Source organism: Sinocyclocheilus grahami, unplaced genomic scaffold, assembly GCF_001515645.1.
Source record: "Sinocyclocheilus grahami isolate Dianchi unplaced genomic scaffold, SAMN03320097.WGS_v1.1 scaffold110.1, whole genome shotgun sequence".
Lineage (NCBI taxonomy): Eukaryota > Metazoa > Chordata > Actinopteri > Cypriniformes > Cyprinidae > Sinocyclocheilus > Sinocyclocheilus grahami.
The window spans coordinates 1,773,969-1,786,596 of NW_015505289.1; the positions used below are offsets into that span (position 1 = coordinate 1,773,969).

The 12,628-nt window shown below is 35.8% G+C and overlaps 2 protein-coding genes across 9 annotated transcripts in view; one reads left to right on the forward strand and one right to left on the reverse strand.

The window, feature by feature from the left end:
* Positions 1 to 2,619, reverse strand: part of slc4a5b (solute carrier family 4 member 5b) — a 37,933-nt gene extending 35,314 nt beyond the window's left edge. For all 8 annotated transcript variants that reach the window (XM_016277230.1, XM_016277231.1, XM_016277232.1 and 5 more), the window contains exon 1: positions 2,544 to 2,619. The gene's annotated coding sequence lies outside the window, so the exon portion shown is untranslated. The remainder of the gene's footprint in view (positions 1 to 2,543) is intronic.
* Positions 2,620 to 10,407: 7,788 nt separating this feature from the next.
* On the forward strand, positions 10,408 to 12,002 carry LOC107589026 (substance-P receptor-like). Its single transcript, XM_016277319.1, has 3 exons — positions 10,408 to 10,539; positions 10,799 to 10,995; positions 11,075 to 12,002. Exons 1-3 carry the CDS (start codon positions 10,408 to 10,410, stop codon positions 11,361 to 11,363), a joined length of 618 nt encoding a protein of 205 aa, XP_016132805.1. The 3' UTR covers positions 11,364 to 12,002.
* The last annotated feature ends 626 nt before the right edge of the window (positions 12,003 to 12,628 follow it).

Below are 12,628 nucleotides of genomic sequence, written 5' to 3' on the forward strand. Positions count from 1 at the left end.
CAGAAAACTTGTAATACAGAAGAAATTTATTAATGCACTGTGATTATTCAGCTGGGGAAGCATGGTTATATTTATTAACATTTAGGAGGCTTTGCATATATTTATTTTAGCCTAACTGAAGTTAGAAAAGCACTTTGCAGATTATATCACTTATACACATCTAATTAGTGCTCATCAGTTATTTGTTTTTGGTAGTTATAGCTGGCGGTGGTTTTAATGCCTCCAGCATGGTCACAGGATACGTCTCAGTGTCTCAGCGTCAGTGACCATAAGAGGACCTGAAAGAACCCCGCGCAATGTGGCACGTGGACCTGCAGCTTCATTAGATCAATGTCTCTGTCGCTGGCGGGAAAGGAAAACCCAATGCATCAGCATAATCATGGGAGGATTTTCACTATGCACACACACACACACACACACACACACACACACACGGCTCTTTTATTTCACACACTGTCACATAATCGATCGATTCATACATTCAGAAGCAGAAGCCGCAGCACAGTGCTCACAACCACTAAAACAAAACAAAAAATCACATTTGTTAACTGAAATAAAGCTGAAGTAAAATAAAATATGAATATTCGAGAAAAAAAATAAAAATTTTTGCCTAAACAAAAATTAGAAATGTTGCTTTGGCCAATAACTTAGATTTAAACTGAACCACTAAAATATGAAAATAAAAGCAAATTCAACTTAATTCAAAATAGTAATACTGTAATAATACAATACCAAAATAGCACTGCTCGCAACACACATCTCACAGGTTCAAATCCAGCCCTCATTCCTCAATCTTTTTCCAATAACAGTGAAAAAGTCCATAAATGACTCAAATTAAACTGAAGACTTTGTAAAAATGTAAACAGATAGTCTCGCTCTAAATTTACAGCATTGGTTGCTTTACTCCAAGTCTTTTGGAGCTATTTGATATTTGTATGAGGAACAGCCTGAAACTGATCTCATATTCAATGGAAATCTCCTTCCTGCATTCATGAGAGGAGCAACTATATTTGATTCATGAATAATTCATCATTTTTCAATGAATCACTTGATTCAGTTAACAAAAATGATTTGTTCTTGAGTTACACACTTCAGCTTTAACAAAACTTTGCTCAAATCTTGACAATTACCCCCCAAAAATGTTTTTTTTTTCAATGATTCTTTGGAAACTGCCAAAACCGGGGAAGTCACCGGGAATGAATTGAATGAACAATTTACACAGAATAATTTTTTATGCTTGTGTTTCATATAAACCAGTGTTTTCAAATTTCATTTTAATCTGAGTTTAATTTTTAACAATTGGTTTTCACCATTTTTTTCTTTTAAATACTAGTGGTTAATCACATAAATTTTTATTTCAGTTTGAGTTATTTCCGGTTAGTAATTTTAATGCTTAAACTTATTTCAGTTACATGCCAAGGCAACATTTCTAATTTTGTTTTACATGTTTACAAGTTTTACAAGTAATATTTATTTAGTTTTATTTTTTCATTACCGATAATAATCTATTTAAACTTCACTGTTGCGTGAAACGAATACAATTCTGACAGTAATATAATGCCAAGCTAATTACACAATCATACTGTTGGCCACCCAAGTAATGTAAGACAGCATGTAATACAGCAATTAACAGTGTGTAATGATCAGTGTCCTTCACACCAAATGGAGAACAACTCCAGGACAAACCGATAATCAGCGTCCACACTAGCGAACGATTTCGTCCGTTTATTCTAAGTGCACGCTCGTCTGCCGCTTTAGATTCTCGAGCTCGTTACAGCAGGATGGATTCTGATTGGCTGTCAATTTTTTATCGTTCATCAGCTGGAGAAAAATCGTTTTGAAAGTGATTCCAACGATATCGTTTCTCTGTGCCTTTATCGTTATAGTTGTGGTGTGGACTCTGCTATTCTTTAATATTGAGAACGATTTTTAGAACTATGTCTTTATCGTTATCTCTATAGTTATCGTCCTTGGTGTGAACGGGCCTTTACAGTTCTGAATGTTTTTTAGAGCATCAAAAGACCCATTTCGTCTTACAGCTAAAGTGTGTAATTTTTTTACCATGTTGAAATCCTATCCTAGTTTGATATACAGAGACAATAATAAGCATAATACTATAAATAAAGTATTTGTTGGTGGATGAATGGCAGAAATGTTCTGGAAACCTGTTTGAAAACAATAAAACATTTTTTTTTGCAATTCCACTGGGTGGCACTAGACTAGAGGTTCAGAAAATACACACTTTCTATATATATCTATATATATATATATATATATATATATATATATATATATATATATATATATATATATACACACATATACATATACTTTTTGTAAAGACACTTTAAATAATATATTTAAATGTCATTTTATTTTTATAAATCAAAACGTTCGATCAATCGCTATTTTTTTATTTTTTATTTTATAGAGGAGATCTTGGATCTACAGTAAACAGTAACTGTTTAATATTAACCAATTTTCTAAAGAAATCTCATACTACTTTTGCAAAAACCTACCAGTGAAAAACCACCAGCTCTTACCTTGTAACAGAAGTGGTGTTGAGATGACCGGTGTGATGAGCATCTGTTTGTGACAGATGAGATCAGGACTTGTTTCTCTGTACAGTATCAGAAACATAGAAAAAGCCGATCACAATGATTGTCTGTCTGTCTTGTGATTGGCTGAACAGTCAAACGCTTCGGGTCATAAGCACAGTAAGGTGGCGGGAAACATGACATGAAGTTCGTTAAATGACATGCACACAGCATGCTCACTCTGTACACCTTGCTGGCTGTTTTGTAATTGACCACGCTATTGTCTGACAGTTCAACATGAATCCAGATTCACAGTGATGCAGTACTTTATCCATAGGCCTACATGTTAAATGCATATTACAAGAAAACTATGTTGCACTATATTGCACATGCACAGAACAGGTTATAATCTAGTATACAGAGACTCCACAACGTATTTGGACACAAAAACATCTGAACCTCCAGCTTGAGTTTCATCAAAATCAATGTATGCTGGAGTTCAAACCAAGTGGCATCTGCAAAGAACTACACTAACAATCTCAATACATTTTCTCTTTCATTTTGAACATTATATCTACTCTAAAACTTATTTTTGTCAAATGTTTTGCTAGAAAAGGATGGTTGTGCAAGTGAGATCTTTGATCTAAACAAACAAAATTAATAAATTAGTAAAAACAATAAATTAATTAATAAATACACGAGTAATTAATTAAATAAAAATAAATAAATAAATGAAAAAAAAAATATATTCCGTGGCTTATATATTTAAAAGTACCTAAAGACCTTTTGGGGCCACAACATATTATTTCACAATTAATAGATTTTGGTGTCTATTAGAATTGCTGTTTGCATAATGTTTAAGTACATTTTTAAATAACCAGCTCAGCTGAGAGTGTAAATTATCCACAAGATGGCACCACAAACTCACCTGATTGCAATCCCAGTTTGTCTTTAACAAGGTTGTGCTTTTCAGCATTTCAGATCATAATATCACAGACTCACATGATCATGTGTCATGATATCATGACAAAAACCTATTATTTTTGTAGTAAACTGATGTGAGGCTGTGTAGAAAACATCTACGCTTCATCTCTGAGACTTGAGGACTGATGGCTTTTAATTTCAGACAACAGAAAGGAAAAAAATAAAGAATCGATATCCTTCATTTAAAAATATGTGGCATTTCTCATGTGTAAATTACTCTGAATAAAAACATCTGTTAAATGGGTGTAAAATGTAAATATAATGAGCAACATAATGCTTCATCTCATTACAACAACAAAAAATCCATATGCTAAGGAATAATTCATATGATGAGAAGACTTCTGAATGAATATTACTAACGAACGACAAGCAGACATCAGAGCATATGCTCTCTATAATATAAACCTGACATCCTAATGCTGGGAATATTTACATATAAATAACTAGATTGAAATGATCTAAAGTGTGATGTTTCCCCAGCTAACAAAATATGTTCCGAGAATGTTTTGTTAACGTTACCATTAAGTTTTAAATGTGTTACTTCTGAATGTTTTCTCTGTTGTCACTTTAGCAAAATGAGTCATAGTTGTTCAAGTATGAGGAATAGTACTAGTGATGCATGATAATCTTCAATGATTCTTCTCATAATTAAGATGGAGATTGAAGCAGACATGCACAGTGAAAGATGGAAGGCTTGTGTTCTTGCTGTGCTGTAGACAAACTTTTGCTCTGACGGATCATAATAAATTAAAAACTTGTAAGCCTGAGATGTCCTTGTGGATAAGCAGAGGATAAGACTCCTCATCCAAATGGATGTGGGCTAGTTCTACGCTTCTTCAAAGAAGGAAGTCTCCATAAAATCCTCTCACTTGAGACATAATAATCAGGGATTTAGAGGTGAACTTAAGCCAGAGTCAGATTCACTGCATGATGAGTGCGGGATAATGAGTATTTGGCTCTTTCAATTGGGTCTGTGAACACACTAGAGATACTCGAAGGGGGATTTTTATTCCGTCAACACACATGCATGCTCACACCTCTGCAGGTCAAACTGAGAAGATGGATCGCTTAAGACAGACCGCCAACTTTCCCAAACCATGAGCCTTGTAGAAACTGAGCATTTTTGTGTTTTATCTATTTAGGCGAATCAGTGTTGGGGAAAGTTACTTTTAAAAGTAATGCATTACAACATTGCAATTACAATTACATTACTTAGTTACTTTTTATGGAAAGTAATGCGTTACGTTACTTTTGCGTTACTTTTTAAATATGAGCAGGGCTTGATTGCTTTTAATATAAGAAGTTCTATTTATAGCAAATGTAAAAGCCCTTTCACACCAAAAAGTGTAATGAATAAACGTCAGGCTGAAGCAAAAGTAAATTCACGTCTCTGTACAGTAGAAGACAGGAGAAGAAGGTTCAACACTATTCAGCAATAAAAAAAACTATGAAGCACAATTGTAAGTTTATCTAAAGTCATTTTTGCTTATTAGTATGGTTGAACTGGATCATCAAAGGTCAGCAGCAAAGACATTGGTTAATAAAATGGGATTAGATACATTTGTGTTATTTAACATATTTAATGATTGTAGGTTTGAGTCATATTCTGAGTTTGCATTTCACTGTTTTAATTCATTTTGATGAATACTAAATCAGTTTTTTTGTGAGTGGGATGAATTAATGCACATTCACATTTAGTCTAGAACTACAGTAACATCATGTTCACACAGCGCACACAACGCCTCTGTACTTCCGATTTCTCCCAATATGGGGACAGGAGACTTGCCAGTCAATAAATGGGGAAACAAAGTAACTGGCGTTACTTATTTGAAAAAGTAACTCGGATATTTTCTTGTGAATTAAAAAGTAATGTGTTACTTTAGTAGTTACTTGAAAAAAGGAATCTGATTACGTAACTCGCGTTACTTGTAATGCGTTACCCCCAACACTGAAGCTAATTCAATAATGCTTTCAGCTACCAGTGAGAGTGTAGCACTCTAAAATATTGTAACATATTTAAATCCATTTCCCCCCCAGAATCAGTTTTGTGGCATACCTGAAACTTTTGGCTCATCATTTTCACCAGCAAGCCAAGGGATGTGTTGTGAAATCTTGTTGGCACATTAAATCAGCCATCTTTTATCTGTCTCGCCAGCAGCAGATCTGAAGACCTCTAATTTCAACCACGATCAGAGAACTGAAAGAAAGCAGGACCTGTTTAGGAGGGATCTGGCACACAGCCGAGAGCTCCATAATGAAAGCTCAGTGGAAGTGCTACATCATACGGGGTCCAAAAGTCTAAGAACACTAACGAAAATGCATCTGTTTTGCATTTTAATTTGAAATTTAATACAATTATGTTTTCATTAGAAATTCTATTTCAGAATGTTCCAAAGAGCATCTCGTGCTTCAAAGAGCGACCTGATTAATGTCACTAATTTACTTTTGACCTTCAAATACTACAGTGCAATTGAAAAGTTTGGGTTGGTAAGATTTCTTGAAAGAAGTCTCTTACTTAAAGGGGTCCTATTATGCTTTTTCACTTTTCAGCTTTAGTTAGTCTGTAATGTTGCTGTTTGAGCATAAAAAAAGATCTGCAATCCGAAATATTAATATAATTTAAAATAATTGTTTTCTATTCAAATATATTTTAAAATGTAATTTATTCTTGTGATGCAAAGCTGAATTTTCAGCATCATTACTCCAGTCTTCAGTGTCACATGATCCTTCAGAAATCATTCTAATATGCTGATTGATAATAACATTTCTTATTATTATCAATTTTAGAAACAGTAGTGCTGCTTAATATTTTTGTGGAAACTGTGATACATTTTTTCAAGCATTTTTTTGAAAATGAAATCATTTGTAAATGATAAACTGTCACTTTTTTTCATCAATTTAATAAGTCCTTGCTGAATAAAAGTATTCAATTCATACTACCCACAACTTTGCATGGTAGTGTATTTCTTCTTTATTTTACATCACACAATTTCTTTGCTTTAAGCTTTTCAAAATCCTAAAACCAGATTTTTGAATCCCAGATTTTCAATGTGGTTTCAGACTTTTAAACTCAACTGTATCATCTCAGGCACAGTCAAAGAGAGAGAGAACATTCAAAAAAATTATTCAGATTCACTATATATAGTGACAATAAACAGTGCAATATATTGGTTTTGTGCAAAATTAAAAGAATTTAAAATTTAATTAATGATAATCATACTTTTGAAGCCTCCATCAAAAAGTAATTTCGGTTCCGTTTTGCTCTTCTTTCCGCATTTCTAGAAATGATTACTGAAATGAATAAGTCAACAAAACCATGGCTGACTGAACAACATATTACCCAAGTCTAATTTACATTTAGTTTATCATAAAAGTTCCCTGCTTCTCCTCCTAGCAAGTGTTGAGAGCTGCTTGTACACTGCACTTAACGTTTCATTAGGAATCAAATGACAACTTGATGCTAACATTATGAATATTACAGAGTTAATGATTTCATGGCAAATCTCTGTTTAGCAGGCAATTATGAAGACGCCATTCAAATACTTTAGCTTTTTAACAACTATGTTTAGCACAGTTAGAAGAACACGGCAAAATAAATAAATAAAACACACTATATGTTTCTGCAACTAAGCTGAAGAACACTTTAACAAACCCCAGGGAACAGCCTATCACTGTTCATTTTTTTATTTATTGTGTATGTATGTGAGAAGAATGCCAGTAATTGTATCTGTTTGTTCACTCACTGAAACAGACATGATTGCATTGCTCCACTCTTCAAGAGATCACTCTTTAAATCCAATTTAATTTGTGTGAACCCTGATATGGAGCATGTACATCCAATTTCTGAATGAAATTGGAATTGACATTTCATTTCTGAAGATCACGTGTGCATGGCGGCCTTTTTAACGCTCACCTGGTCCTGCTGCGTCGCACGTCGCCCTCGCTTGTCATGGGCTCATCAGAGATCATCCTAAAAATGAATGAATAAATCATTTTGCTCAATAAATACAGCAGCTGAGCTCTTGACACGGCCCTTCATGTGATTGAAATTTTGGATGTTTGGGTCCTTTCTTTCTCAACCCAATCAAGATTCGGATGCATGTATATTAAGTATTGTTTTTAGGAAACTCACCGTCTTTGATCAAGCAAATCCACCGTTTCGAGGCTTTTTTCTCCATTTCTGTCACCTGATGGTTCCTCGCCACTGTTGCCTTTGGTTTGCTTAGTTGGGGTTGAAAAGATATTTAATATCTAGTAATATTTGAAAGCACTGACACCATCAGAACTGAGCTGAATAATGACAATATTGTCTTTCTGCTTTATGGCGGAATTGAATTTGTTCATAATTGATCAATTTGGCAACATCGAATGAAATGAATCAACACTGAACTGACACTGATGCTTCCTTACAGCAGAATACGGATTTGTGAATATCATTGATTCCGTTACTTTCTTGTTTAATACTGTGAAGCAGCTTTGAAACAGTATGTTGTTGTATAAAGCACCATAAAAAAAAGGTGACTTTACTTGATTTGATGGTCAAGTTCTGTGAAGATAGTGCAGGGTATATCTGTGGAGAAAATATAAGGCAGATTTTTATTATAAAACATGATTAATTAATAGCATTTAATTAAATTTCATGCAATAATGTTTTACACATGGAACAAGTCCAAAATCTAGTTTTTGTGTAGTTATGACTGAATTTTAAGAGGAAAATGAATGTATTCTACAGTTTAATGATACAGGACGGTATGGGCTTTATTGATTTTCAGTCTCTCACTGTTGAAAACAATTCCTCAACATGCACTGCTTTTCTATTCGTTGCATGCCTTCAAGGCAATTCTACCATGTGAATGAGTTTTCTGCAAAGCAGCCTCTCTGAAACTCAATTACCCTTCATGACTCCAGGGTCAAGCAGTTTCCAAGCCAAAATATTTACATATTCGTGTAGCTTCAGGCTTTAATTCTAAGACTACAGCATTATCAAAAAACACTCTACTGCAAGATCAAATGAATCATTAAGCATCTCACGTTTGGTGATTAAGATATTCTCTTCCTCTTCCCTTCATTCTAGTGGATTACATTCTAGCGAGCAGCAGGTGACGTGTGAAATTGAATTTCCATTTCCCTGCTGTCAATTCCGATCGCTCACATTCGGCTGGACACTTGCAGCCACCGGGGAGGGACTGGACAGGTGCACAGAGTGGGACCAAAACAAAACAAATAAATGGCTAAAACCTCGCTGTTGATCTGGTCAAGATTATTCACCCAATCAAAACACCATTTGACCATTTCAAAAGACCCCTGAACGCTTCTGACAGCACAGCATATGTTCTTGTTTAGATCCGATAACCACACCGTAAAGCATGATCATGGGTGCCGCCAACAACAGTCACAGTGTCATATAGCCATTTGTGTCATAGACAACATTGGTTTTATTTCTACTGTTATATTTTTGGGCCACTTTCTTAATAATAAAACCACTTAGACTCTCAAAAATGGTTATAAAGAACATTATTTTAGTGAAATGCAGTTACAGTAGCAGAATGAAGGAACCAAAAAAGATAGTTTGGTAGTAGTGCATGGAATTATGGCGAATTGCTTTTATTCGGCACTCAGTAAAATAATAGCCCAATGTTCCCTCTACTGTCAAGTCATTCTTAACCTCAGGATAACCCTGCGTGCTTGACTGCATATTTCAGTTGCAATGTGCCGAAGCCTAAGAAGATACGTTTAAGTGATGGAATACAATGAAAAAGCCAAAAGAAAAGAATGCATCACCCTCTTGAAGAATGAAATTACCTCTAAATTTGCATGAACCACACATGTGCAGAGGTCACTTACTAATAGGCCATTTACTAAATGAACTTTGTCTTTGTACCCATTCATGGTGATGAATTGAAACTATTTCATTTGTAGTGCTCCAATTACATTTTTGCCTGGAAAAAAACGTTCATCTATGTCCTAATTTTTTGTCAAAATTTTTCTGATGATGATCTATGACCTTTCCACAATTTCAGATGTTGTGTAGTGAGAAATTGCTTGTCAAAAAAAAACCCAGCTCAAGTAATCGTAGATTCAGCAGCCGGGCAAGGATTGTGCATTGATCCAGTCCTCACATTTCCCACCTGTGGACGTCTTGATATAAGCATGCAGTGACCTTGCTGTTGGGCTAAAGGTTAGTCATTAATGGCATCTGAAAATGCCACATTCAGGGTGAAAACTAAAATTTTTCCTCAAGTAGATAAAAAAATAAAAGTAATTGATTTAGCCATCAGCTGATATCATCCCGGTGCTATTTTTATGTCTTAAAAGACAGAACGAAGAGAAATAATAAGTAGTTTTCCTTAAAAAAAATACCATACCAGATTGCAGATTGCTGGCTAATAACAAATTACCACCGTTTTAATGCAGCAATACGAACACCACAAAACATCACAGAATTCATTGCTAATACTTACTGAGTTTTCCCTCCGAAACAAAGTCACTTTCTGGGGGATGATATTCTGAGGAACAGGGATTTTTACAAAAAACTGTCCGGATGGAAAGTGACATCGAGCACACTGGAAAAACAGAAAAATAAAGAAAACGTTTAGTTTCTTATCAAGCAAATATGAGAAAGAAACAATGAAGAAACACTTGAAATATTTCTTAATATGTTTTTTTCAATAATTACTCATAAGAGTACATTTCACCCCCGTCCATCTTCAAAATGGGAATTTATTTGATCCAATATAATTGAAGAATGCTTTAGTTTTGGGTAACACTTGTTTTGGGTGTCCTTGTTACACGTTACATGTCCTTACTATTATTATAATAACAATTAATTATGCATAATTACATGCAAGTGACCCTAAGCCAAACTCGAAGTACATGTAGTTAATTAATGCTTATCTACTTTCTGCCTTTGCTCGTCATGGGTTGTGCTTACCTGGTGGTGGGATGTACTCTCTGGGCGAGTGAGATTCCTGGAGACTCTTCAGACCGCTACCGAGAGCAGCTAACCGCCAAACGGAAGGTCATCATCTGCAGAGTGACTCACATAAAAGCTTAAATGTCAGTTGCCTTGCTGAAAAGACCAGCTTGGATGGATAGTAACCTAGCAACATTTATCTGATGAAGTTGGCCAACATCGAAGTTCTTTGAAGTGACCAACTTTTCTGGTCTTTTCAACAAGACCATGTAGGAACACGACTATTGTTTGCTTTAGGTCACTACGTAAGCAACTAATCCAGGTTTTTGCCATACTTCAGCTCCTTCTACTTTAACTTCTGTAGGTGGTGAAGATGATGATTGTCGTTGTGTGCACCTTCGCCATCTGCTGGCTGCCCTACCATGTCTACTTCCTGTTGCACCAGTTCCTTCCCCACTTGTTTGAGGAAAGGTACATCCAGCAGGTGTACTTAGGAATTATGTGGCTTGCCATGAGCTCCACCATGTACAATCCCATCATCTATTGTCTTCTCAATGACAGGTAAGGAGTTGGTTTAGGGGCAGACATTTCAGGTTTAGGGGCAAACATTTCAAAGGGTATCATGCAATCCTCTGTGCAGGTTTCGAGCTGGATTCCAGCAGGCATTCTCCTGGTGTCCTTGTGTCCCTCAAGGCTCATATGAAGGTCTGGAGCTCAAGTCCACTCGCTATCTTCAGACGCAGGCCAGCATTTACCGTGCCAGCCGAATGGAGACCACAGTATCCACAGTGATGCCGGTTGTTGAGGGGGACCATCAGGAGAATACAAATCGATGTTCCATAGATCTTACGTCTAATGGTTCTTCACAAAGCGCTTCAAAGACTGTATCAGAGTCATCCAGCTTTTATTCTAGCAACAATTTAACTTAGGAAGGAATGTAGGAAATACTTTCAGTGTTAAAGTACCAATCTTGTGAGAAGAAGGACAAATGATACACGTTCCAGGGAATGTCATAATGTGAGATACACACCAGAATAGGTTTTTAGGGCTAATGTGTGAAAACATGGTCAACATAGTATATCGGAGCATTAATACTGTCTTTTTTTACTACTCGAGGCAGCTGGCTAGAAATCATCCCTGTAAGAGTTCACCCAACAACTTACTCAATGGCATTTGCTCCAGGACCCAGTGGGTTTGTTTGGGAAAACCTGACCAGCTGATCCCCTTGGCAACGATCTGTCTGTCGTTACTGCTGGTTGTCGATGATACGATAGCCAGCGTGACGACGTGGAAGGGTTTGCACCTGTTGTTGCATATTACTGGACTACGAAGGCGACAATGTAAAGGAATTGTCTGGAAGGCAGAGCGGGTCATGATAAATATAGCACAGCAAGAGAGAGAAAAATGGACTTTGTACTAACATAGAGCTACATCCATTTATATCGCCATAATTCTCTGTTAAATCCAGAGTTTATTATTAACATGTTGTTGAGTATCAGTTGCAGCTATACTGCCTTTACAAAAAAAGACCACGTTAAATACATTTTACTGGGGGTATTTTGTTGTATTATTATTTTAAGTCTACCATTTTTTTTGTATATTTCAATAACAGTGCAATTTATGTAAATTAAAACCTAGTTTTTGTTTTGTGGCCACCGATTGTATTATCTTGATAAAAACAAAGTGTACAAACAGACATTCAGGCATAGATATTCATAGAGGTTGTGCATTGTAAATATAATGGCATAATGTCTATTTTGATATATGTCTAGCTATACAGCTTGTACAGAAGTTCCTGCGACAACTACAGATAATTTTCAGCGTTGTCAAAATCTAGATTCCAGTAAGTGCTAGTTCTACACGTTGCTTTTAATGTGAGGTCCATTTTCTCGTACAGTGGCTGTTGCACATCTGTGTACAATATCATGATGTTGTTTAGCGTGGCTTGTGCTCGCTTTACATGCCTTTTCAGCTCAAAATTGTTCAGGCTCTTGCTTTGTAGGGCAGGTGTGAGAGCTGCTTTGATGCCTGCAGAGGAACAAAAGAGTAGCGATGTTGCACCTTTTGAACTGCTCTGCAGCTGCATGCACTAGCATCTCCACTAATGGACACATGCTAAAACAGATAGAAACACTGTACTGGTTATACTTGCTTTTACATAGTGCGACAAATAACCAGCTGCATGTTCTCATCC